This window comes from Maniola jurtina, chromosome 25 (assembly GCF_905333055.1).
Source record: "Maniola jurtina chromosome 25, ilManJurt1.1, whole genome shotgun sequence".
NCBI lineage: Eukaryota > Metazoa > Arthropoda > Insecta > Lepidoptera > Nymphalidae > Maniola > Maniola jurtina.
This window is the reverse complement of record NC_060053.1, coordinates 5833398-5861027: the sequence shown is the minus strand read 5'-3', so window position 1 is coordinate 5861027 and position 27630 is coordinate 5833398. Positions and strand designations below refer to the sequence as shown.

Below are 27630 nucleotides of genomic sequence, written 5' to 3'. Positions count from 1 at the left end.
AGAATTTTAAAATTTTAAAATTACAAACCCCTGCCGGGAATCAAACCCGGGATCTCTTACTAATAAGACCACAGCGCTTACCAATGCGCCAGGAAGACCGTCAAAAGTCGCAGGCATCAGTTAGTATAGAATAGAGCCTCGATAGCTCAACGGTTGAGGAGCCGACTGAAAGCGCCGGCCACACAGGCCGCGTAAGCGTAGACGTAGCGCGTACCATTGCGTTATAATGTATGGAAGTGTATGAGACATGGCATACCGCTTGCGTGCGCGTGCGTGAACGTTCGCGTAGACGTGATGCGTGCAGTTATGTCTACGGACATAACTGCACGCAAAACGCTTGTCATAAGCAAGTGTCACGTGTACGTGATCGGCTTGAATCCCGAAAGGTCGGCGGTTCACACCCCACCCGTTGTACTATTGTCGCACCCACTCCTGGCACAAACTTAACGCTTAATTGGAGAGGAAAGGGGGGTACTAGTCATGATTAGCATGGCTAATATTCTTTAAAATATAAATATATATGGACTCACTTGTAAGTCATACCGGCCGGCTCATAGTGGAAGCTCGCGTAGATGTACTTATTGGTCCTGTAGTCGAAAGTTTCTCCATCGTCGATGTATATTGTGCCGTGAGCGGTGTTCTGCAAAAAAACGGGCATTTATTAAACTATATCGGAGTGAACTAGTTACTAGAGTGAGGGACCTCTCGGTTTGATCCTGAATCGACGATATGTCAAATATTAGGCTATGTGCGACGTGAAATCAAAGGAAAATAGGCGTCAAATGTAGGTAACATTTGACGCCTGCCAGTGACGTCGAACTGTAGGTGTAAACTCTGTGGTTACATTTACAGTCTAATTTGTGACTGAACCGAAGGTCGATTCGACCTAAGCCGAAGATTAATAACCCTAAGAAATTCCGTTCAAGATTGCCTAAATGCAGCGATAAATGTACAAGATTTGAAATAAGTGGTTTGATAGTTCTAATAAGAATAAGTGATTTTGTAAAGTGGTGATAGTAAAAAAAGAAAAGAATACCCGGCTGACTTTGTTGTCCGCTCTTCTCAGACTTGGGCGCGTTTGGAACCGTTAGCTTTAGTTTTAAGTTAACGTAATTAATTATCACCCCTACATCATTTTTGACAATCATAAAGTGTGTAAAGTGAGTGGAGACCGCGTTTAAGCAAACGTAGTGTGGGACGCCCTCCAGCACGATGGACCGACGATATAAAGCGGCTGGCGGGAAGTGGCTGGATGAGGAAGGCTGAGGACCGGGTGTGGTGGCGCTCTTTAGGGAAGGCCTATGTCCAACAGTGGACGTCCACAGGCTGACGATGATGATGATGATGAAAGTGTACAATAGTACCCAATTTGAATAAACGACTTTGACTTTGAAACCCTAAGGCCGCCAGATACAGCAGTCTTATACTTAACAAGCTCTTACATTGGAGTCCAAAGCGACGACGAGGGTGTATGGGTCGTTGGCCATCAAAGACGACGCGCGTCGAATTCTCTCCTTGCGCGGCACGATCGTACCGCCGCGTTGGTACACTGGGATCTGAAACAAGTTTTTTTTTAAGTTATAAGACTAGGGGCTTGGCTGCAATCTAAATCTAATTGGTGCAGCTTAAGATGCACGCTTGCCTAGAAGATGTTTTATTAATATTGAAGGGGAAAACTGATGCTGGAAGGCTGGCTAGCCGGCGATGGGTAATTAATAATTATATAACAAGTTTTGTTTTTAAGTTATAGACTAGGGCTTGGCTGCAATCACACCTGCTGACAAGTGATTGTGCAGCCTAAGATGCACGCTTGCCTAGAAGATACCTATTCACTCTTGACTTGAAGGTTGATAAACTTCATTTTATTAAAATTAAAGGGGGAAAACTGATGCTGCAAGGCTGACTAGCCGGCGATGTGTTGATGATGATGTCTGCTATTTCGCATACCTTGATAGATATATGTAATCTTTATTGCACACAAAACCATGAAAAGGAACACAACACAAAAGGAAGAAACAGAAAAATAAAACAATTGTGTGCAAAGGCGGCTTTATTGCTTACCTTGGTGATAGTAACGTCCAGATTCATCCACCCGTTGGCCGCGACTGCTTGGTACGAGTCCACGTCGTACCACAGGGTACTGGCCTCCTTGCCCGGCAGGTACACCTTCACACTCGACACTCCTTGCTCCAACACTGGTCTGATGAGCAGCTTGTCGCCTGAGAATTCCAAATTTAAATGTTATTTGTTCTGTGCCTTGCGGTGATGTGCGGTGTGCGAACACTCTTGATCACGTCGGCTGTTGCGGTGGTGTGCGATCACTCTTTGATCACGTTGGGGTGTATGTGTACTCAACCGTAACATAATAACATAACGACCGTAACACAGGATAAACACAAAATAATAAATCTAACACAGTTTGGCAGGCTATACACGCCTCTTTCAAACTTACCAATATCATAGTTATCACTCCATTCACATCATAAATACATCACATAGGTTAAAAAAAAAAAAAAACTAATTATGCTAACCTTAGTACACAGTTAACACTTTAGCTATTTTTATTAAAAATATATGTATATTATCTTGTCGTTGGTAGTTTAAAAGATCTAAGCGTACGAGGGACAGACAGAGAAGCTTTGTTTCTTACTACATAGAGAATAGAGATTCATAAAAAAAATAGAAACATCTCCATTTTGAACGTTTTTTCCTTACCCAATAAATACTGGTTGTCAATGGTGAAAGTGGCCTCTTCCTTGGGGAACTCCTGGAACAGTGGCCGCGTCACCGGTAACCCATCGACCATGTGCTCGTAGAATAGGGTGTACCTGTAAGGTACTTATCATTCTAATTTCATGTTTTTACCTACAATAAGCAGATAAATGATTTGATTTGAACCATGTGCGGGTGTAAATGAAATGAATTTATTTCATGTAGGGACGGCATGTGCCACTTATGATATGGCAAGACTCTATCACCGATTCGGAAAGCAGATCTATTGAGATGAGTCGGCAAGAAACCAATAAACTTAAAACTAACAGTGGACCTGGATTTTACTCATTTTGGAAGACCCTCTATTTAATAATAAAAATGAAATAAAAAACATTTATTAACCAAATACAACTTATGCAACTTTTCTCGGACAGACAATTTATTATTTCTTAGTCATAATAATGACCGAGAAATAATAAATTTTTGACATAGCCATCATCCCATATTACCAGAAGTCAAGCAGCGCGTATCTGCGTCGCACGGCGTCTCGTATCCTGGAAGTGGTGGTGGCGTCGTACAGCCAGGGCTCCCGGCGCTTGGTCTCGATGTGCGAGTGCGCTCGGAAGAACGCTTGGTACGCGCCCGCCTGGACAAATAAACAGGTTAAGTGTGAGTCAAACTCGCACACAAAGGGTTTCGTACCATCGTACAAGACATTTCAAACCAGTATACTAAAACATTTATAGAAATAGAAATACTTTATTTGCATAATGTGTGTTACAAGATGTTGGTAATTATTACAGAGTTCAAACACATTAGCCGTAGCGGCGTACAAATATTTTGATTCTTAATTATAAATGAAATCATAATTATTAATTATTGTTTCATAAATGATTTTACACCGTTACCATTGTAATTTTCTAACGTGAAAGCTTCGATAGCGTGGTAAAACTTCGTACAGCGCCATCTATTGTGTAATTTGGAAGTTGGAGACTTAAAAATCCCTTTTCATTTCCCAAATGTAAAAACTTCGATAGCGTGATAAAACTCTGCGTATCTAGTATTTGATCGAGAAGTTGTTATCTATAAAGGAGGTAGACACACCTAATACCACCGAATCATGAGCTCAGTTTCAGGATACTTGAACTTGAAATCAGGATTCTTGGGGCAACAGAAACTGGTACGTCGTTACCGTCAATGTCAACTTTGGCAAAAACCCCCAAACTAGATTGCAATATTTGATTGATTGCATCACCTTTCAAGTATACTATCCTGGTAGCTTCGAATCATATTTGTTACAGTTTATATTGACGTGACAAGGGAGTCATAGCAGAAACATGGTACTTATCCTAAGTCTTCCAAAAACAACAATTACGGCACTTGCTATATGTGGGCAACGAGGCGGTTATTACATTCAAAATTGATAAAAAACTTTGTTAGCGTGATAAAACTGCACAGCGCCATGTAGTATTCGATCGAGAAGTTGCTGTCTGTAAAGGAGGTAGTATACACACATACCTGATACCACCGAGTCATGAGCTCAGCCTCAGGGTACTTGAAGAAGCCGCCGACGTCCGAGCCACAGAAACTGATGCCGGCGGCCGCGAGGGAAATACACATCGGTACTGACGCTTGCAGGAAACCCCACTCGGCCGCGTTGTCTCCCGTCCATACTGCCGCGTAACTAAAATAACATCGCATATTTATTTATTTATTTATTTATTTATTTACATCTAATTGAACGGCAGAGCCACTTACACGAACTAGATGATTAATTATTATACAAAAAATAAAAAATAAATAAAAATAAAAGGTAAAGATAGAACAAAATATGATACAATAAAAGATTTTAAATTTTGAATGAATGTATACGCTGAGAGCACTGAATGATCCTGTTCATTCAATGCTCTCCGCGTACCTCAGTAACTCCTGAACCAACGATGCCCACCCGTCATTGAATGGATCCCATTGATCATTTATATCCGAGAGCGCGTTGAAGGAAGCCAATGAACGCGGTATCGGTGCCATAGATCGAGCAACAGTACGATGAACTGGTATCACGAAAAGTTTATTCTTTCGTGGACGAAGATTATTATTTAATTTAGGTACTCGTATACGACAGAGTTGGTCATGAAGGTCTGGAGCGTCGACATCCCCTCGCAAAATTCGGCATATGATTTTTAGTTGGTCGCAAGTCCGTCTGACCTCCAAGGAGTTAAAACCCAAGCAACCTAAAAGAAATTTGGTTCGATATAGGAAGGGGTAATATCCATAGCAACGCTTATACAAGTATCTTAGGAAGGCCTTTTGCACTTTTTCTAACATGAGTCCGTATTTTTTCTCGTACGGATGCCAGACACAGGTACTTGTTTCGAGTTTGCTTCGGACTAAGGCATAATATAGTAACCTTATTACTAAAGGGCTATGGAACTCCCGAGAGTTACGCAATAAAAATCCTAATCTTCGAAATGAGTCAGCTGCCACTGTATTGATATGGTCTCGGAAGGTTAATTTAGTATCAAAAGTTACGCCTAAGTCTTTCACATTTTGTACTCTGGGAATGGGAATTCCATCCATTTTATATTCATGTATCAAGGGATACCGAACTTTACCAAAGGTCATGACTGAACATTTGTCACGGTTGAATTCCATTTTGTTCGTTTTACTCCAGTTACATACAGCTGTTAGATCGCGTTGCAACTTGAGGCAATCTTCGGCAGAAGTTATTTCTAATATAAGTTTTAGGTCATCAGCATATAATAGACATTTTGCATATTTTATACATTCTGGAAGATCGTTTATCATAATTAGGAAGAATAAGGGTCCTAAAATAGAGCCTTGGCTTACACCGGATCGCGTATGATAAGGTTTAGACTCATATATGCCATAGCGAACGAATTGCTGACGATCACGGAGATAGTCAGAGCATATATACTATTACTAGCTGATACCCGCAACTTCGTCCGCGTGGATTTAGATTTCCAAAAATCGCGCGAGAACTCTATGATTTTCCGGGATGAAAATTAGTAAGATAAGTTATATAAATTATTTTTTCGAAACCCTCTTTTCTGACTCACTGCTATCCCGATTTCCACCGTAGTATCTACGAGTACCTACTCTACGAATATTTTATTCGTTATACACGATTTTTGTTTGAAATAACCCTTCTAAAGGTACAGATTTACTCTAATGATTTAAACTAAGCTCTCAAACGAGCAGGCGGGTCGCCTGATGTCAAGTGATTACCGCCGCTCATAAACATTTGCAGCACCTGAGGTACCGCCGATACATTGCCGGCCTTTCAGGAATTTGTTGGTCCGCCCCTTGAATAACCCCATGTTTTAATCTAGTGGAACACTGTCGATGGGAGTTGATTCCAAAGTTTGCATGTGCGTGGAAAAAAGGATCTGGAACAATGGGCGGTTGTTTTCCCCTACTCTTTTATTATAGGTATCCTCAAGTCAAGAGTGAATAGGCAACTTCTAGGCAAGCGCGCTCCATCTTAGGCTGCATCATCACTTACCAGCAGGTCTGATTGCAGCCAAGCGTTAGTCTATAACTTAAAAAAAAATTAATGGAATAAACTCACCGTTGAGTGCCGGCAAAGGTGGACCGTGTGAGTATGAAGGGTCGGTATTTGCCGTCTGTGCGCGCCAGCATGCCTTGATGCGTCGCTTGGATGTACCACTGCCCGTACTCGTTGTGAACGTGTCTGTCAAACGAATCGTAATTTAAATTTTTATCCCTCAGAGAAGGGGTTTGTACCACTAAAGTATAAAGTCAAAGTCAAAATCAAAGTCAAAATCATTTATTCAAAGTAGGTACAATTTTACTCCTTTTGATGGTCAAAATTGTTAAACTTGTACGATATAGTGGTGATAATTAATTACGTTACTTAAAACTAAAGCTACGAGCTATAACATTAACCATAGATATTCCTGCACTCATTAAACCAGCAGAGATTTGTCAGGATGATGGCAAGAGACCTGATGGATTGACGCTGGTTTCCTGGTAGCGGGGACGGGCACTAATGTGGGACGCAACGTGCGTTGACACATTGGCCCCGTGTCATATCAGGGAGACAGCATCAGACCGGGAGCCGCAGCAGAAATGACTGAAAACGGCAAGCGGCGCAAGTATGCCTCTTTTATCAAGACTCCTTTTACCTGTGTTCCCAGTATGCGGCGAGGCCGTCTTGTCCGTCTTGAGGGGGCTTCCAGTGTCGACAATCCTTTGGCATTGTTATCTCTGGACCGTTGAAAACCTGTCATAACAAACAAATACATAATCCGTCTCTAATTTGACGACTTTCCAGCGCAGTGGTGAGCGCTGTGGGCTTATGAGTGGGAGGTTTCAGGTTCGATACCCGGCAGGGCAATGATAATTTCTAAATTGTCTATGGTTTGGTCTGGTTGGAGGCTACGGTCGTGGCTAGTTACCACCGTACAGGCAAACATGTGCCACCAAGCAATTGAGCACTCCGGTAAGATGCCGTGTAGAAACCGATAAGTTGGCCCGCTTAAAAAAATTAACTAAGTCATGTCACACTTTACTTTATAATAATGTCAAATATCTCTGGTTTGTGTAATAAAATGTTTTCTTTTGGGAAAAATAGGCGTAATTCCAAACGTCGATTTGAATTCTCCCCTTGCCGTTTTTGATTAAGAAATCCTGTATCACAAGCAAAATTCATTCACCCGACCTCTCTCGGGGTGTGGCGCGGTTTGAGGGAAAGGGTTACACGCACAGATGACGTTATTTTCTTCATCTGTGGAAACGGCACTATACCTACCAACGAGTTGTCCTACCGTTAACGGGGCTCTTAAGGGGCAAGCGACGGGTCTGCCCGCGAAATTCAATCTGGTTTTTCGCAATTTGTAATCTAATACGACAACGTAGACTTATGGCATTTTAATTGCGCCAATGGCAGTATCATCCTCACAGGTTTATATAAAAATCTTTACTTGAAAGGGTCCAGTTTAAGAAATTAGCTCTAGTATCGACTAATTTGTGAGTTACAGTCGATACTAGAGCTAATTTCTTAAACTGGGCCCTATCAAGTAAAGATTTTTATATAAACACGTGGAAATGATACTGCCATTGTCGCAACTAGAATACCATAAGCCTACGTTGTCGTATTAGTTTACAAATCGCGAAAAACCAGATTAAATTTGAATTTCGCGGGCAGACCCGTCGCATCCACTTTAAAGTGTTATACTCACACTAGGCTCGTTCATGTCGTTCCAAATGTGAACGTCCTTGCTAGTTCCGGGGAAGTTCTCGAACTTGTACCGCTCCACGTAGTACTTTGTCACTTCCGGGTTGAAGAAGTCCGGGTACGACGACGACCCCGGCCAACACCACCCTGGGGAGATTACACGTAATTAAAAAAGCAGCCAAGTCCGAGCCACACTCGCGCACCGAGGGTTCCGTACTCGGGTATTTTTTCCAACATATTGCACGAAAAATCAAAAACTATTATACTATACTAGCTGATACCCGCAGCTTCGCCCGCGTGGATTGGTCAGATCCCCTGCAGCATCAGGATTGAGGAGTTGGAATCCAAATTTTTTATGAAACAATGTCGCAAAGTTCCTCTATCGATTAAAAAAAAAATTACGCGAATCGGTTCAGAAATCTCAGAGATTTCGGTGTACATAGATAGAAAAACACAACTCCCTTTTTGAAAGTCGGTTAAAAAAGTAGCCTATGTTACACCCTGGTCAATCCTCTACTTGCCTGTGAAAATCCCGTCAAAATCGGTTCAGCCGTTCCAAAGATTAGCCTTTTCAAACAGACAGACAGACAGACAGACAGACAGACAGACAAAAATTTTAAAAACGTATGATTCAGTTAAGGTATCGTTCAAATAACCCTATGAGCTTAATATGAGGTAGTTATTTCGAAATTACAGACAGACACTCCAATTTTATTTATAAGTATAGATATAGATTATAAAAATAAATGAAAATGTATTTAAAAATGTACAGGTAAAGGCCCTTTCATATGATATCCCACTTGGTATAGATCTTATCTTGAAAATTGAAACACATTTTAATTTTTAATGATTGTAATTTGGCAGAACCTAACAATACTATTAAGATCTGTAAACTAACCCAAATTAGCAATAAAGATAATTGAATTGAATTGAATTGAAAACAATGTTAGTAAAACTATAGTTACCCTCATAATCGTTGCCGTCCTTGTTCTTCACATAGTACCCTCTCTCAGTGCAGTCTTCGTGTACGAAGTAGCCCGCCTCTCGCTTTATGTGCGGGTCTATGATTACCACTAGCTTGCGACCCTGTGCGACAATCCATACTTATTTTTTTTTACCCAACTGAGGCAAAGCCAAAAGGAAGGGTTATGATTTTCGCAGTATATGTAGTATGTGTGTGGGTATTTGTTACATGTAGGCAATAGGCATACATGTGGGTACATGTATCCAAAATATCTTTTTACCCGACTGCAGCAAAGTCAAAAGGAAGGGTTATGATTTTAGCAGTCTATATATGTGTACGGGAGCTGGTGTGGCTGTGTGCTCGACCGTAGCAATAGGGAAATTTCCCAACCGAGCGGTGTTGTGCTCGGTAGCGCCAGCTGGGCCGACGGTAGTACGTTGAAACTTCTATATATAGTCCAATTTGGTTAACGCTCTGTCGATGCGATTGAAAGTTGCGTGTTTCTCCTTGTATGCCAATTAAGCTACCCGTGCTGCCATCTAGGCGTAGGTCGTGAGTTATCAGGCTGGGGTTCATGTTTCGAGCGTTGTTGATTGATTGAGTTTAGAAGCGACATCTTCTTGCGAATGTGGCAACCGCTACATATGTATGTATCCAGATTCTGTATGTTCCACCGTAGCACCTAAACTACTGGGCCGATTTTGATGAGGTGTCAATAGATTCGTCGTAAAGGTCCGGGTGACATAGGCTACATTTTATACGAAAAAATTCACCTAACGGATGTTACATGAAAAAAAAAGTAGGTATATAACTCACTATACTTTAATGAAAAAAACCATTTAAATGTGTGTCAGTTTGCCTGCTACTATTTCAAGGCCCATCCAATTAACAGAAAAACAAAAAGTTCCCACAGGATTTTAATAAAACATTCCACATTTTATACATTGATACAAATCCATACTCATGTATGTATGTATATTTATTAACTAAAAAAATATAAACAGAGGGTTTTTCTTAGTATTATAAATGCGAAAGTGTATCTGTCTTCTAGCTTTTCACGGCCCAACAGTTCAACCGATTTTGATGAAATTTGGTACGTTAGCGAACATCCCGGGGACGAACATAGGCTAATTTGTATCCCAGAAAACCAAAAGATTCCTAAGGGATTCTTAAAGACCCATCCGTTTAACCGGTTTATATGGGATTCAGTACAGAGGTAGCTTGCGTTTCGGAAATTAACACAAAACCCAAATCCACGCAGACGAAGTCGCAGGCATCATCTAGTCATCAATATATGTAATCAAAATATCACATACTTTGGCAGTCAAGTTCGCAACCATCTCGGCGGGGTGTCTGAATTTTTCCACGTCCCATGTGAAATATCTGGAAAATAAAAATGTATTAAAAATGCGTTTTTCAATAGTTTTTAGGGCTCCGTAGCAAATAAGGAACTGTTTTTTTTTTTTTTATCTTGATTTTTGAGAGTTTTTTCCATTTGGAAAATGTCACTCCGTAAGGCCACATTATATACTTAACCACTTATTTGCGTAAGGCCTTCTTGTACAGCCGTAACAGTGCCCTAGCCTCATCCGACAGAGGTTGGGATAGGGCACTGTTACAGCCGCCGACCTGGCGAAGAATGGGAAATCTATTGCAGATCTCCCATCTCTCCGCCTCGTTCCGCACACATTCCACTAACAAATGGTGTACGTCCTCCGGTCTATCACAATCGGGACAGTCAGGTGATATGACTTTTTTCATTAAGTAACCAAATTTATTTAGTGGAATGTGTCCGGAACGAATACGCATCAAATGTACACAATCCTTTCTATTTAAGGAACAGTTGCTAACCCAAGATGTAAGAAACTGTTATAGTTCGTCCGCGGCTTAGCTCAGAGACTGTTTTATACGCTTACTTCTTTTTGTCCGTGTATTCGATATCAAGCCACAGTGTGTCAGCAGGAATGTCGTGTTCATCGAAACCTTCGTCGACGCTTCTTAAGTCATTTTCATCGTTGTAGTTCCAGCGAGATTGGTGGTATGCCAGAGAGAATTTCTGAAAAAAAAAAAATCTTAGTGCGCACTTAAAGAACCTTATTACCAGTATAAAACTGTCCAGCAACTTTTATTATCGTCTTGCTGGCGTGTGATCATAAGAGAAACGATTGTTGAATGTATTTATGGAATTGCAATAAATTGAAATTAAGTGTTATATCGTGTATGATGGTACGGAACTCTTTGTGTGCAAGTCCGACTCGCACTTGACTGTTTTTTAGGGTTCCGTACCTGAAAAGGAAAAACGGAACCCTTATAGGATCACTTCGTTGTCTGTCTGTTTGTCAAGAAACCTATAGGGTACTTCCCGTTGACCTAGAATCATGAAATCTGGCAGGTAGGTAGTAGGTTACAGCACAAATACAGGAATAAATAATAAACCGCGAATTTGTGGTTACATCATTTAAAAAAAAATTAAAATGTGTTTCAATTTTCAAAATAAGATAACTATACCAAGTGGGGTATCATATGAAAGGGCTTTACATGTACATTCTGAAACAGATTTTTATTTATTTTTATGTATAATAGTTTTTGATTGATCGTGCAAAATGTCGAAAAAATACCCGAGTACGGAACCCTTAGTGCGCGAATTTGACTCGCACTTGACCGATTTTTTTAATAAAGTAGCAATTTCCGAACGAGTGAGAGAAAAATATTATATAGTCACTCACGGGCGGGATGGGTGCAACTCCGGTAAGCGCGGTATATTGTCGGAACACGTCAGCCGGCCTGTCACCCATCAGAACGAATATGTCCACGATACCGGATTCACTCATGAACCTATGGACAAGTATTGCAGCTGTAGCATCATGCGTAGCAAATGCTTTTTTACCCGACTGCGGCGAAGCCAAAAGGAAGGGTTATGATTTTAGCAGTCTATGTATATATGTATGTATGTTTGTATCCAGATTCTGTGTGTTCCACCGTAGTGCCTAAACTACTGGGCCGATTTAGATGAATAAGGTGTCAATTGATTCGTTGCAAAGGCCCGGGTGACATAGGCTATATTTTATACGAAAAAATTGACCAACAAATGTTACATGAAAAAAAGTGGGGGTCTAAAATTTTTTTTTTGCTATTGTATCGAGTGGGATGTCAAATGAAAGAGGAGAAAATTCTGAGCTGATGAATATAAATGTACAACAACATTAAAATATATCAAGAGACAGAAAAACAATTTGGCTCTAACATTTCACCATTTAAGATGATCGCAGTTGGGTTTGAGTTTTCAACTATGTTTTAAAAATAAAATAATATCATGATCAACCCATCGCCGGCTCACTACAGGGCACGGGTCTCCTCTCAGAATGAGAAGGGTTTTTGCCTTTTGGCCATAGTCAACCACGTTAGCCAAGTACGCATTGGCAGACATACATGCAGGTTTCCTCACGATGTTTACAAAGTATTAAAAGCGCAGCGAGCGCGAAATTTTTATCAACCGTACGTACCTCGCATCAACCCGTTGCTTTTGTCCGCCGGTGACAAAGTTGACCAAGGAAGAGACCACGTTTCCTTCGCTATAGTTTACGATATCCACCCAAGTTTCTGCCGAGTTATGCCAAAACACCCCTGCTGAGCGTTTTGCACTGCAAAAACATGATAACACATATCAGCACATATTATGAAGGTCGAAAAAATGGATGTTGAGTTAACCTGTAAGTGAGAATGCATTGATAGCTAGAGTTAAGTTTAAATAAGTTGTCATAAAATTATTATTTCTTTGTATACTGTTGGCTTTCTATTAGATAAAATAAAATAAAAAGTCAGTTTTCGATAAATTGAATCAGCATCACAAAGCCCATAAAGCCATCAAAAGAACCACAAAAAACCGGCCAAGTGCGAGTCAGACTTGCGCACCGAGGATTTCGTACTTGGGTATTTTAGCCGACATTTTGCATGATAAATCAAAAACATTATGCTTTATAATAAATAACATTCTGTTTTAGAATGTACAAATAAAGCCCTTTCAATGTACAAATATACCTCATTTAGTATAGTTATCTTACTTATAAAATTGAAACACATTTTAATTATTTTTTCTGTGATGTTACCACAAATTCACGGTTTCCGGATTTATTCCTTTACTTGTGCTATAAATGCTATCTACCTGCCAAATTTCATAATTCTAGGCCAACGGGAAGTACTCTATAGGTTTTCTTGACAGACACGACAGACGGAGCGACGGACAGACAAACAGACAGGCAGACGACGAAGTGATACTAGAAGGATTCCTTTTTCCTTTTGAGGACAAAAAAGGACAAAATGCTAATCTCACCTATGGGAATAAAGTACGGGAACGGCGCCGTAGATAGCCATAGGGCTATCGAGTTCGTATTCAAACACGTCGAGGTTGTATAGACGGTATGGCTCACTGGATGTTGTCGTTTTGAGGAAGAAGTTGTCTGTGTGCTCTGGTATACCTGCGAAAATCAATTTTTTTTACTTAAGGGTACACTACTTACGCGTTTCTCCATACAAATATATTACGCCTATTATTCTATTCTTTGTTGTTCTAGATCTATAACTAAGCCATATATCGATTTATCTCTCCACTAGCTAATGCCCGCGACTTCGTTCCCGTCAATATAGGTTTTAAAAATCCCGTGGGAACTCATTGGTTTTCCGGGATAAAGTAAGTCGATTTGCAATTTTACTTTGCCATTTTTGATCAAAAAAATCTTGAATTTTAAGCTAATTCTCTCAGGGTGAAGTGCGGTTAGAGGAAAAGGGTGACACGCACAAATAACGTTGTTTCCGTCATCTGTGGAAACCACTTTTTTAGGTTCCACCCACACCAACGAATTGTCGCTTTGATGAAGCGAGCTTTTAAGTATTTTCATTTAAATACTGTAATGCGCGTTTCTATCACGTCGCAACATAGCAATGAAAATTAGTATTTGGGCTTTGGAATTAAAAATGAGGCAAATCTCCTCATATGCATCCGTTTTTTCGACTACGATTTCGACTACGTACTGGTGAAGACCTTGGCCTAGCGATACGATAGGATAGTAGAAACTTACCATAGACATGGTTGGCGCCGGGGAAGGAAACGTCGAGGGACACGGCCTCGTTACCACGAGGTTTGCTGTCATGGTGTCCTTTGAAATTTTCACCCCACGTGCCTTCCTCTTCCTAGAACATGAAATTAAATTAAAAAACCAGCCAAGTGCGAGTCAGACGCGCGCACCGAGGGTTCCGTACTCGGATATGTTTTCCGACATTTTGCACGCTAAATCAAAAACTATTACGCATAAAAATAAATAAAAATCTGGTTTAGAATGTACAGTGAAAGTCCTTTCATATGAGTATAGTATTCATTTCCCTGGGTATACTTATCTAACTTTGAAAATTGAAAATATTAATTATTTTTTCATGCACACATTTAAAAAAAATTTGTGACGTTACCACAAACTCACGGTTTTCAGATTTTTTTCTTTATTTGTGCTATAAGATCTACCTACCTGCCACATTTCATGATTCTAGGTTAACGGGAAGTACCCTATAGGTTTTTTTGACAGACACGATAGATAAGACAGACAGACAGACAACAAAGTGATTCTATAAGGGTTCCGTTTTTTTTTTTGAAGTACGGAACCCTTTAAATCACTTTTTGCGAAAAATCGCCTGAAAAATCACTGTGTAGAAAAATATAGGTACACTTAGGTAGTAACCAAATACATAACAACAATAATAAATGTCGTTTTATATACGCATCAATTAATTTTATAACACGTTTAGCGGCGATAACCATATTATGACATATCTAATGCACACTTGACCTCACGTAGGCAATTAATTGAATGTAAATAGAATATAATGAGACATCCTAAACCTTAATGAACTTTTAAGATGAAAATGGACCTTGTTACATAGCAATAGAGTACATTTTGCATATGTCCTGCAGTGTGTAACATTTTTTTCAAATCATCCATATTTGATATATCTACTTAATCCATACTAATAATATAAATGCGAAAGTGTGTCTGTCTGTCTGTCTGTCTGCTGGCTTTTCACGGCTCAACAGTTTAATCGATTTTGATGTTTGGTACAGAGTTAGCTTACATCCCAGGGATGGAACTTCTTATCCTAGAAAATCAAAAAGTTCCTACGAGATTCTCAAAGGTCCATCCGTTTAAGCGATTTATATGCGTAAAGAAATAGCTTGTGTTTCGTAAATTGGCATAGGCAACTTTTCATCCCGGAAAAGCAAAGAGTTCCCACAGGATTTAAAAAAAACTTAATTTAAAGCTGTAAATTCGGCTTTTGGATTCTAGGTCTCGGCAAGTGCCAACCCTACTAATATACCACGTTTAGAAGTTCAGATAATATAATTCGTGTGTTCACGTAATGTCATCGATCTCGAGTTATCTCATTACGTGACCGATATCGCTCGCGATTTATCTCAATTCTCAAGTAGTTTACTATTGTTAATTTAGTTTCCGATTAGTAACATCTTTAAATAATATCTCTGACACAACAATCCACAAGGCATTTAATATAACAATATCAGATACTATGTAAGTCAAATTGATGAGCTTCGATAGCTCAACAGTTGAGGAGAGGACTGAATTCCGAAAGGTCGGCGGTTCAAACCCCACCCGAAAGGGAAGTATTAGTCATTATTAGCATAGCTAATATTCTTTAAAAAAAAATTGGCTGTAGGTCAGACTATAATGCGTATAAAAACAGTTCTCACGCGCCATTTTAACTTTGTGTGTCAAATTTCATATCAAAAGGACAATTTTAGTGGTTATTAACAGGGCTCATATCTGTGTAATAGTAGGCATGTAAAATTTCAACTTGACTGGATAAGAAGGTAGTCGAAAAAAACAAATACCAATTTTGAAGGAATGTCAACATAAGAACAACTAAAACTAATAAAAAAATTTTAAAAACCATCTTACCACCTCCACAGCGTTGCCCTGCTCGTCATCGTCATCTCTCCTCTCCCTCCGCGCTCTGAGCGGTTCAACCAATAACTGTGAGTTTTCATTAAGTACTACGGAGACTTCACCCGAATGGTCAACAAACTCTATCTTCAAGGGTTCTGTAGTTATCACCACTCTATGACCCTGGTTGTTTGCAAGGGTGAGTTTGCCGTTCTCGTTTGAGACTAGTTTTATTCTGAAAAAAAAAAATGCCTATGTTTAGAAACAGAGAGAGAGCCAAAGGAATTTGCCCCCAGAAGTACCTATCCTATCTTACCCTGATATTCAAATTTCACTGTTGGGTTCACAGAAATTCATGTTTCACAATTGAATTGCTTGGGTAGATTCAGTGTGAATTGGCTGTGACAGATGTACAGACAGACGTCTGTCACAGCCAATTCACACTGATTCACACTGATACAATACACGATTGATCCTATAAGGGTTCCTTTTTTTATATATTATGGACGTACAGAACCTTACTGAATGAATGATTTATTTAATTAAAAAAATAGTATAGATAGCGTACCCATCTGCCTTAGGTTCGCCCTCAAGGGCGATCTGCGTCCTGTAACGAGGGTAGAGGGGATCAGCCTCATCCATTTCCACGCGGAAGCTGCTGTCCGCAAGAGCTGATAGCCTCAGAGCGTATCGCCACTGTGGATAGTAATAAACTATTATAGTAACCAATCAGACTAGGGTCCGAACATGGGCCGCAGACGGTCGAATCTTGGGCCGCTGATGATGACGATCGAATCTTGGACCGCTGTTTGTTTTTTATAACTACATGGTCTTGCGCTTGACTGCAATCATACCAAGCAGGAGATGATGCAGCCTAAGGCTGGTTTTACAGTAACGCTTACCGTCCGCGCGGGTGGTAAGCGCGAGGGCGGTAAGCGCGGTGGCCGAATTGCCGTCAGCGCGGGCCATCCGCGCGACTATGTAACGATCCAAGAGACGCAAAGCTCGTGGCCCGCGACGCTTACCAACCGCGCTGGCGAAAGCGTCACTGTAAAACCACACTAAGGTGGAGCGATGACTTTACGTGCTCTCCAAGGCGGGGCGGTAAAACACTGCTTAAAAAACTTTCTAACTCTGGGCTAGTAGGTATTGAGAATTTCTTAACAGAAAAATCTAATGCCTAACTATTTTGGCCCGACCCGGGAATCGAACACAAGTCCTCATCATCTGCAGTGGAACATACAAATCACCAAACCAAGGCAACGAGGCAGTTGAATTTGCCTAAACCAGCTATACTCTAAGCGTGTTCCGCGGAACCCTAGGGTTCCGCGATACCTCTGTAGGGGTTCCGCAAGAATTTAGAAAAAAAAACAAAACAGCTCTCTCTGGTCGAACGTTTTGACTCCGCGGCCGCGCGTAGGTATATTTATTTAGGTATTTATTTATTTGTATTTGTAGAAACATGCGTTACCTAATAGCTGGTACAATATCTCATAAGAATACACTTTTAAAAACTATTGTTTTATTGTAGTGTTCCATCAAGTAGTTTGCTTCCCAAAAGGGTTCCGTCACCAAAAAAGTTTGAGAACCACTGGCCTAAACCTTTTAAAACACAGTTTACAGCTCAAGGAACAAGTGCTTTTATGTAGCTTTAGTAATTTGCTCACAGATAACATATTAGGTAAAGGTTACACTATCCACATTTATGACCCACAGGAAGGTCTTGGACTTCGTCTGTGTTGGTGTTAGCTGGCGGGCATGTTGTGCCTTTTTGGAGTGTTTTTTTTGTTAAAACTGACTGGAAAGCGCTCTAAGGGTGTGCCGTGCGTACGTCGGTTATATGGTCCATACTTGTATAGTTTAACTAACTTATTACAAATAACTACAAACTTGACATTGGCTAATCTTTGTAAAGCCAGACGAGAGAGAAAAAAAAAGGAAGGTCTTCTGGAGCTACTCTGCCCCCAATCTCAGCTCCAATTTCATTATTTTGCTTAGAATACTTGTTTATCAGGCACAAGGAAATATAGTATGACATATACAAATTACTTAGGTATCCTAACAAAGAAATAGCTATACAGGTTTACTATTTATGGAAACTAGTAACTACCTGTTTAATCTTTTCTGTAACAAAGAAATTGATAGTGTGCAATCAATTTTCCTATTGTAACAGCTAATTTGATAGCACAAAATCAGTAAGCAGATGGACTGTAATAAAGTAAGGAAAACACATTTGCATTTATAATATTAGTATGGCTATGGTTAAAACAATCAGACTTTATTATACAAACAGGAATTTAAATTAATTGAAAATGTAGTGTGATCAAGGTTAAAGGATTTTTAATGGGTAGATAAGAGATGCTATACAAAAATGTAGTGTTGTTTGGTGATAATCTATACTAATAAATAAAATTGGAGTGTCTGTCTGTAATTTCGAAATAACTACCGCATATTAAGGTCATATGGTTATTTGAACGATACTATAACTGAATTACACGTTTTTAAAATTTTTGTCTGTCTGTCTGTCTGTCTGTCTGTTTGAAAAGGCTAATCTTGGGAACGGCTGAACCGATTTTGACGGGATTTTCACAGACAAGTAGAAAATTGACCAGGGAGTAACATAGGCTACTTTTTTAACCGACTTTCAAAAAGGGAATTGTATTTTTCACCTATGTACACCGAAATCTCCGAGATTTCTGAACCGATTTGCGTCATTTCTTTTTTAATCGATAGAGGAACTTTGCGACATTGTTTCATAAAAAATTTGGAGTCCAACTCCTCAATCCTGATGCTGCAGGGGATCTGACCAATCCACGCGGGCGAAGCTGCGGGCATTAGCTAGTAACTAACTATATTATAAATGAAAAATGTGTTTGTTTGTTAGTCCTTTAATCATGCCACAACAAAGCAACGAATCAATGCGATTTTTTTGCATGTATACAGATGAAGACCTAAAGTGTGACATAGGCTACTTTTTGTCCTGGAAAATCGAAGATTTCTGATAGAATAATTATGTAAAAACCCTAATTGCACACATACAAAGTTGCGGGTATCAACTTGTACAGTCTAAATTAATGCCTAGTAGTAGATTATTAGATGCTAATAGTGCTTTGGTTTTTTTAAAAAACATAGTGAACAGCATAGTAGAGATATATGGGCAAATATGAACACTAGCTGCTCGATTGCACTAAAATGGCAGCTGGTAATGATTACTGCCACCTCTGATTGGCCGACACTCTCTCTTTATTGAATACAACTATGTATTGTTGCAGCAAGGATACCATAAATTCAGCTAATTAAAACAATTACGATTGTAATAATGATTGTTGCAGGCTTTGCAGAATCAACCTGCCCAGTTACAAAGTGAAAACAAATAACAGGGCTCAAAATACTTGCAAGTATTCGATCTCTAATTTCAGTAATGAGTATCACTAATGAATCATGCAAAGGACTATATCTAGGCTGTGAAAGTCTGGTTCATCCAATTTATGTGGAGTTGTGTGGGTTCATAAACATTGGTAATTAAATAAATTAGGAATAGAAACAATGGAATAGTATTGCAAGTTATAACATATAAATGTTGTATATAAAATGAGAAACATAAGATTGTCAGCATAAATCATCAGTTGTTATCACATTACAATTTTTATTGCAGCAAGCTAACATGTATTACTTGGTGATTCCTTAAACCTAGTCTTTTGGCAGGATTATCATCCTATTTCAATTTTCTTTCCTCCTCCATTTCAAGTATGAACTATGAGAAAACTCTCAATATTCTTAATAATCCTCTTGTCCTTTTAACATCCTATCTTAGTGACAAAACTTGTTATGATATTACAAAGAACTTATCATCTCATATGCCTACTAACAGAATAAATTAAAAAAAAACTCACTAAGACATTTTTTGTCTCTCCTTCATAGTCAACAGTGACCACTTCCGCAGAGAGAACGTTACCGTGGACGAAAACACTGTCCACATTCAAAGCGTACTGAGATTTCTCTGGCTTTAATCCTCGCAAACGCTTGCAAAATCCAGACTGATCGCAGGTTTTAAAATTGTTCCTATCGACCCCCAAACTCCCGTTTAGCCCCAAAGCCGCTATCAGAAGCAGACCTAAGGCCTTCATCCTGTAAAAAAGCACACAATTACTCGTATAGTTAAACAAAGAAACAGCTATTTGTGTTTTATCAAAGACCGGTAACAAAGCGAATAAGTAACATGATATTTCAGTTCATACCTGATCGTTTAAATTGTTTCCTTAACAATTAATACTACGGGGTGACAAGAAAATTTCCTCTTTAAACCGACATCACTGTTTAGCAATGATTATTCAATGAATTTAGTTTAAAATCCTAATTAAAGCACGCCTGCATTACGTGGAGGAATTTCGCTCGACAATTTTTTAATGTTATTTTTTTATAGAAGCGAAGTGATTGATAACTAGTTCTGGATTCTAGACTTTTGGATTTAATGTTGCTAGGTTTAATATTAAATATGGTACTATCATTATTTTACAATTTGACTATAGTAGTTAGGTACGTTTTAGCGAACTATGACATTCCTAAATAACACAGTCTGAACCTGTAACCTAGAGCTGTGTAAATGAAACTCAACGAATGATTAAACATGATTTCTCTGTCTAGTCAACAGGCTCAAAGTACTAGATTCCAGAGCTGTAAAACCAGTTCAAAAAAACATGTCTGACACACCGTGCACAGACTGTACAGCACTAGACTGACGACCTCTCTATCATCTAATAATACAAGTACGCTGGACTTGCGATTGCCCAACTGTTTTTGAATCAACTTGATTTAACTACGCCATTTTGAGCATCATGTGAGCATACTTGGAACTGAATGTTTATATGTTACTGATGCGATTAATGTTCACGCGAAAACTATTTCATCTGTAGCCAAGTAGGTATCATTAATCTATGCATTTGGCATTTGAACAAAGTGTCAATTATTACCAATAATCTACTAACCATCTAGCAAGTGTTACTATCCTGTCCACACCAAAGACTACAGTATGGTCCACAGACCACACAAGTTACGCTCGTGGGCTTCGATGTTCCATTGTCTTTGGAATCGGCTGCGGGCGCGTATTAACTTATCAGTACTGCGTCTTTTCCAGCGTACTAACTTACGTCCATTTCAGTGGCACCAGACATTAGAGTTCAACATTGACGTGACCTTTGACCTTTTATCACCAACGGTTCTGAAAGGTTTTTTTTTGAGCAAAGAGTATTTTGAGTTGCAAAAAGATAAGATAAAGGCAAATGCCGGTTTTGAGCAGTTTCCAAAGAATTCATAAAATTGCATTTAGTTTCAAGCAGAGTTGTTTACATTCAGTAGTGAGAATGAGCACGGAATGGGAATCTGAAAAAGAACGTTTAATGTCTTTGCCCATAGAGGAAAAAAGGAAATTATATAAATCCGACGACTATATTATTTTGAATAGAGTGGACACTTGGTGTAAATATTTTGTTGAAAACAAAGGGTTGGAGGCAAAAAATCCCACCGCTGAAGATGTTACGGAATTTCGTAAGATAAAAATAGATTCAGAGAAGAATAAAGAACTTGCCGATAAGGTTTCTATTTTTAAAGGCGATATCACCAAGTTGGAGGTAGGTAATTTTCATTTAGTTATTTATGCAGTCTGAGGTACAACACAGCTACTATAAAGTGGAGCAGGGGAGCAGCACTTCTTTAGAGTTCTGTACCTTTAAAAGAAAAAGAAATCCTTGTAGGATTACTTTGTCGACTGTCTGCCATGTCTTTCAAGACCCATCATGAGAATTAAAACCTACAGGGCCCTTCCCATTGACCTAGTATCATGAAAACCTGATAGCAATTAGAAATATTAATAATTAAAGGTATAGAGTCTTGTATAAATTAGTTCCATGGGATTGCCGCAATATGATGAGTTATTTTATTTTTCAATCTTTAGATAAATTATTTATTTATTGGCAGTTTTCTATAATGGAACCAAATGGAATGTTGTTTTAATTAATTGTAGGTTGACGCTATTGTAAATGCAGCAAATTCAATGTTAAAAGCTGGAGGTGGAGTTGACGGAGCCATACATAGAGCGGCTGGACCATTGCTACAGGTAAATAAAAATAAATAAATAAATGAGCTGGACTAGTCCACAAATTTTTACAGGATGGTGAAAAAAATTAAGACTACATTTTTAAGATCTTTGTCTGACTACTCCAGTTTGGTTTGAAAACACATTTTCTTGAGACTATATTCATCCCAATTTGATGTTGATATCCGTTTTCAATGAAGAATATAATAAAAGGGATCAATGCTTTTTAATATGGAAACATCTTAATATTCTAGAACCACCAGTGCTGTATTTTGATATGTCAGGAAGTCAATAGATTGACTTTACATTTTTACGGTTCTGTACCTCAAAAGGAAAACCTTTGTTTGTCTGTCTGTCTGTTGTGTCAAGAAAACGAAATCAAAACCTACAGGGTACTTCCTGTTGATCTAGAATCATGGAATTTAGCAATTTGGAATTTAGTAAGTTTTATAGCACTGGCAAAGGAAAAAATCTGAAAACTGTGATCTTGTGGTTACATCACAAAAAAAATGTGTTTATGAACAAATAATTAGTTTACTTAATCACAATATGTAGATGGCGCTGTCTATCATTAACTTACAGTGCTGCATATCAAAGTATTATATCTTGTATATTGGAATATAACCCTTCATATGCATATGCAACTTGAACTTGACCGGTTTTTCTTATACAAATCTTCAAATGCTTACAGAAAGAATGCAACACCCTGGGTGGATGTCCTACAGGAGAGGCTAGGATCACTGGAGGATACAATTTACCTGCTAAGTGTATGTATTACCTACAGTTTAAAAAGATATCTGTAGGCATATATTTATCTAATACCCTATCTGCAAAAAGAAGTTAGTATACCACTCTCTCTGTTTCCTAATCCCCTACAATTTCATACAAATGATACAGGCAAACATCTTAGTTAACCATTTTGAGGTACACAAACATGTTTTAAAATAAAAACATTCAGAGTTCAATTAGAAAACAGTTTCATTTGTGATTGGTTGGTGACTCAAAATAGTTAGCTAAGATTTTTGACCCTATCATTTGTATGGGATTACATAACAAAAACAGTGCTATACAAACTTCTTCTTGCAGATTATATTAGGGTCCATTCAGATACACTGGTGCAGACAGCAGAAAAAAATATGATTGTATTCAATATTCAATTTTAGGACATTAAAGTAAGGTTTATTATACATTGGCAACTTATTTGCTTTATTGATAAAGAAATAAAGACAATAAATATAGGTAAACCTTATTTCAATGTCCTAAAATCAATTTTAATCTCTTATTTGGTGGTGTGGTTTTATCAGTTATTGTTAATCTTATTTTTTTTCAGATGTCATCCACACTGTTGGACCTCAAAACGGGTCAGCACCTAATCTTAAATCATGTTATGAAAAAAGTCTTGCATATGCATCTCAATATAACATAAGATCCATAGCCTTCCCATGCATATCCACGGGAATATATGGATTCCCTAATCGCCTCGCTGCCCACATCGCTTTATCTACTGCAAGGAAATTTCTAGAAAACAATAGCAAGATGGAAAAAATTATTTTCTGTACTTTTATGCCCATTGATGTGGATATCTACGAGACTTTGATGCAAATGTACTTTCCTATTCATGAACGTAATTATTAGGTACAGATGTTCCATTTGACCATTTTTCTACGTTTGTGTGAGTGCACACGTACACGTTGTTATAGTGTGCGTGGCAATCAGTTTCAAGCGCGACGCGGTTTACATTACGCACACAAATGAGTTAACACTTATGGATATGCTCACTACTATAGATATGCTCACTACTACAACCAAGCTGAATGGTCATCCTGAAACAGATACTATACGACTGATTTATTCAATTCAATTCAATTTTGTTTTATGGCGCGGAGCTGCAGCATAATGACTCATTTATGTTGAACCAAATCATACCATATGATCCATATGGTATGATTTGGTTGTAATTTTTAATTGGCTAAATTGATTACATCACAAAAAAATTATCCATGATCATAAATTATTAGTTATGTTATGAATTATTATTAAGAAAAAAAATATTCATGAACATAATACATAATTAGTGTACTAAAGCGATCATAATTAATTAAATTAGTATAATATGGCTCTATCCGTAATTAAATTGTTGTTGGTATGTCGTATGATGACACAAAACCCTTCGAACGTCCGATTCCCACGTTTTTAATGGGCTAACTCGTTTTATTTTTTAAGACATTTTTATCATGCAGTTAATTAAATTGTTAAAACGATCCAAATAATTATTTTTGTTTCCAATGCCCAAGCTCCTGATAAGTATAATGTGGACTATAATAATAATTATTAGTAACCCTTTTATAAAACCCATGTTATTAAATCAATGTTACCCGTTTCTAATGTAGTACAGTTCACGATATGTTATTGGTCTGCGGTTCAAGGCAGGCCACAATGGCCAAATCGCCATCTTGAAGTGTCACGCTGTCCCCAGTCCCCACCTATGACCGAAGGCTGTCCCCCTTCTATGTGGTCCATACTTGTATAGTTTAAAATAACTACAAACTTGACATTGGCCAATCTTTGTAAAGCCAGACGAGAGAGAAAGAAAAAAAAAAAGAAATGGTGTAATGTGTATTATCTATGGTCGTACTTCAAAGAGTAAATCAACCTAAAAAATTATTTAAAAATGCAATTTTTGTTTTAAATTCATGTTGAGCTGCTTAAATAGTGCATAGTGTACGTATATATATCTCGTAACAATTTCATACACTTTAACATTACCAAAAAAGTGCAAAAAATACCAATAAAAATTTGCCATTTAGCTAACCAAACACACTAACTAACTATCACAACAAAATTGCCCATTGTAGTGGTTGAAATAAGACGAAAATGTCCTCTACAAGTGCTTTGGAGTGTAATGAAGATCTGGAAAACGTAACTTTAGTGAGAATGGAGGATGTACAGCCAGATAGAAGTTCAGATGTTTACGTCCTCGATACGTCTCCGTATGTAAACAGTGTTATCGATCACGACTATAGCTGCGTATTTAATGACGAAGACTCCAATATAGGGAGTATGGTGTTGATACAATCCGAGGAGGTTGAAGACTTCATTGAGAGTCAGGATGAATGCAAGGTAAACTATATCTATGCCAGCCTGTAATGCCTACTTATTTATAGCAAAAGAAAGCTTACTATTTTAGCAGTCTATGTTAGTTTTTTGGGTTTCCATATCTCCAGAGAAAAAGGATCACTTTATTAACTAATTGTCAGGACCCGTTAAGGGTATCATAAATAACCTATAGGGTAGGTACTTTTTAGCATTTTAACTATCATGAGTGATTTCCACTGTCAATATTGAACCAAAATGTTTGCAAGCTGAGTCCCTGTGAGAAAGGACCCCGGATGGATTTGAAACTAGTTGGGCTTACAACTAAGCATGTGAGCATCTATTTTTATAGGGCCTATATTTTTTTTTTTAATTTTTAGGTCCTGTTGACCTAAAATCATGATTTGGTAGGTAGCAGTGTCTTATAGCACAAGTAAAGAGAAAAATTATTAAAACCGTGAATTTGTAGTTACATAAAAAATAAGTAAAAAGTGTTTCTTGTATGATGGTATGAGGGTTCAACTGGCACTTGACTGGTATTTTTTAAATATTAATAGCGAGGAATCAAGCAAGTGGTCCTTCCTATGTTTCTTGTGGACTGCAAGCTATTTCAGTGCCTTTCATTAAAATTGATTTAACCAATGGGTCACGAAAAGCTAGCACACAGGCAGACAGTCACACTTTTGAATTTATAATAGTATAGATTTTTAGAAATGCTTGAATTACTTGATTTTTTTCAGACATCTGAATTTGTGGTTTCAAATCCAGACAGTTGGCCAACATTAGAAATATTGCCAGGCGGTGTGATAAAACATTCAGAGACATTCACCACTTCCTTCAAAAGTTCCTTACACCAAAACAAAATCAAAGAAAAGGACATGATGTATGCATGCGCAAAGTGCTCACAGAGGTTCAAGTTTCTATACAACTTGGTCAAGCATGTGAAATTGCATGAGACAGAGAGGAAGAAGCTTTTGTCAAACAAACAGAAAGTAGAAGCAAGTAAATATCTTTATTTATACTTCAAGATACTCCAAAAAAAGGAATCCTTTCTCGTTCTGTCAATTTTTCTATCTGTCAAGACCCGCCAACTTCCTGTTGGTTTAAAATCATAAAATTTGACAGATAGCAATGTTTTATCTATACTAATATAATAAAGAGGTAAAGTCTGTAAGTTTGTTTGTAGGAAGTAATCTCTGGAACTACTGAACCGATTTTGAAAATTCTTTCACCAGTAGAAAGCTACATTATTACTGAGTGACATAGGCTATATTTTATTTTCAAAGAATTAGAGATCCCTACGAATATTGTAATAAGCTAACCAAGAAATAAATCTTTAATTTTCAGGGTGGCCATTTTGAAATTTTTATTATTTGTTATTATAGCGGCGATAGATATACACATTTTGTGAAAATTTAAACTCTTTACTTATTACGGTTCACGAGATACATCCCTTTGATAGGCAGACAGACGGACAGCAGTCTTAGTATTAGGGTCCCGATGGCACCCTAGGGTACAGAACCCTAAAAAGGAGGATGGATTAAGGTCAAACAACTTCTCAGAACACTTCAGTATAAAGGAGATAGAACATGCAAAGAGGGTCTGTAGTGCTCCGGTTTTCCAAAGAGCTGGTTAGTTTGGGATAGATAGTATTATAGAAGACTTTATTTCATTTCAGAAGCTGTCAAATCTGGAAAACTGAAAAAAAAGAAAAGGGAAAGAAGAAAATATTTAAAATGCAAGCAAATGAAAGATATGGTAGAAAAGAAAATATAGTTTTAAGCACAAATAATAATTTATGTGTTCCATTTAGGTAAAACCAAAAAAAAAGGTTTTATTAGAATTATAATGAACTACATGATGCCCACGACTTTGTCCGCATGGATTTAGATTTTGTAAAATCTCAAGTGACCTCTGATTTTCTGGGATAAAAAGTAGCCCAATATACGGGATGTAAACTATCTGTGCACCTATTTGCCCACCACGCCATTTCCCTGGATTTACGTTTTTTTAATTCTGTGGGAACTCTGATTTTCCAGGCCAAAAAGTAGCTTAAATGACCATCCCTGGGATGTAAACTATATGAAACACGCTTTCGTAATTACTGTTACACATTTTCGCCAAGACCATAGTAATCGGAATAAAGAAGTTTTGAAGTTTACAAGTGCTTTTGAATGAGTCAAAATAATCTACCACTGGCATTCCTAACCAGTGGTAGATTATTTTGAGGATTCAAAAGCACTTGTAAAAGTTTAATTAAATAAAAATAATTTGAATTTGAATTTGGGAGCACTTTCCAATTATTTATTATTTGTTAAAAATATTTCATTATGATGCATTGAATCTATAGAGCTTCAGTTTCATTACCATCAATATTAGATTAAATAGTTTGATCAACATTTATATATTTACTTACATATATCAAAGAGAAAGCTGACTGACTGACTGATCTATTAATGCACAGCTCAAACTACTGGCGGATCAGGCAAAAATTTAGATACTATTATGACATAGACATTCACTAAGAAAGGGTTTTGAAAAATTCAAGCCCTAAGGGGGTAAAAAGGGATTAGAAATTTATTTACTCCACGCGGACAAAGAAGCGGGC

At 38.1% G+C, this 27630-nt stretch overlaps 3 protein-coding genes across 5 annotated transcripts in view; 2 read left to right on the top strand and 1 right to left on the bottom strand.

The window, feature by feature from the left end:
- Positions 1-20270, bottom strand: part of LOC123878221 (neutral alpha-glucosidase AB) — a 22083-nt gene extending 1813 nt beyond the window's left edge. For both annotated transcript variants that reach the window (XM_045925355.1, XM_045925356.1), the window contains exons 1-20: positions 20077-20270; positions 19732-19966; positions 16407-16534; positions 15854-16073; positions 13970-14081; positions 13225-13369; positions 12398-12535; positions 11621-11729; positions 10811-10950; positions 10211-10277; positions 8896-9016; positions 7935-8077; positions 6879-6976; positions 6302-6424; positions 4231-4396; positions 3222-3358; positions 2716-2828; positions 2062-2219; positions 1443-1556; positions 531-640 (exon numbers count right to left, since the gene is read on the bottom strand). In XM_045925355.1, the coding sequence (XP_045781311.1) occupies positions 531-640; positions 1443-1556; positions 2062-2219; positions 2716-2828; positions 3222-3358; positions 4231-4396; positions 6302-6424; positions 6879-6976; positions 7935-8077; positions 8896-9016; positions 10211-10277; positions 10811-10950; positions 11621-11729; positions 12398-12535; positions 13225-13369; positions 13970-14081; positions 15854-16073; positions 16407-16534; positions 19732-19965 (2576 nt within the window). In that variant the 5' untranslated portion in view covers position 19966; positions 20077-20270. The remainder of the gene's footprint in view (positions 1-530; positions 641-1442; positions 1557-2061; positions 2220-2715; positions 2829-3221; positions 3359-4230; positions 4397-6301; positions 6425-6878; positions 6977-7934; positions 8078-8895; positions 9017-10210; positions 10278-10810; positions 10951-11620; positions 11730-12397; positions 12536-13224; positions 13370-13969; positions 14082-15853; positions 16074-16406; positions 16535-19731; positions 19967-20076) is intronic.
- LOC123878236 lies at positions 16970-27630 on the top strand. 2 transcript variants are annotated; one of them, XM_045925386.1, is made up of 5 exons: positions 16970-16980; positions 22840-22844; positions 24761-25049; positions 25763-26024; positions 26701-27630. In XM_045925386.1, the coding sequence occupies exons 3-5, from the start codon at positions 24804-24806 to the stop codon at positions 26796-26798; spliced, it is 606 nt and encodes a 201-aa protein (XP_045781342.1). In that variant the 5' UTR covers positions 16970-16980; positions 22840-22844; positions 24761-24803; the 3' UTR covers positions 26799-27630. The 2 variants fall into 2 exon arrangements, with proteins under 2 accessions (XP_045781342.1, XP_045781343.1); XM_045925387.1 differs by lacking the exons at positions 16970-16980; positions 22840-22844 and adding an exon at positions 24545-24650 and having other exon boundaries at positions 24785-25049.
- Positions 21017-24087, top strand: LOC123878234 (macro domain-containing protein CT2219-like). The gene is made up of 4 exons (XM_045925385.1): positions 21017-21465; positions 21858-21950; positions 22621-22696; positions 23260-24087. Exons 1-4 carry the CDS (start codon positions 21118-21120, stop codon positions 23562-23564), a joined length of 822 nt encoding a protein of 273 aa, XP_045781341.1. The 5' UTR covers positions 21017-21117; the 3' UTR covers positions 23565-24087.

Coding starts and splice junctions, on each gene's coding strand:
- LOC123878234 (XM_045925385.1), top strand. CDS start 21,118: ATGCCGGTTTTGAGCAGTTTCCAAAGAATTCATAAAATTGCATTTAGT. Junction 21,951..22,620: donor CGGCTGGACCATTGCTACAG/GTAAATAAAAAT, acceptor AAATGCTTACAG/AAAGAATGCAACACCCTGGG. Junction 22,697..23,259: donor ATACAATTTACCTGCTAAGT/GTATGTATTACC, acceptor ATTTTTTTTCAG/ATGTCATCCACACTGTTGGA.
- LOC123878236 (XM_045925386.1), top strand. CDS start 24,804: ATGTCCTCTACAAGTGCTTTGGAGTGTAATGAAGATCTGGAAAACGTA. Junction 25,050..25,762: donor AGAGTCAGGATGAATGCAAG/GTAAACTATATC, acceptor GATTTTTTTCAG/ACATCTGAATTTGTGGTTTC. Junction 26,025..26,700: donor CAAACAGAAAGTAGAAGCAA/GTAAATATCTTT, acceptor ATTTCATTTCAG/AAGCTGTCAAATCTGGAAAA.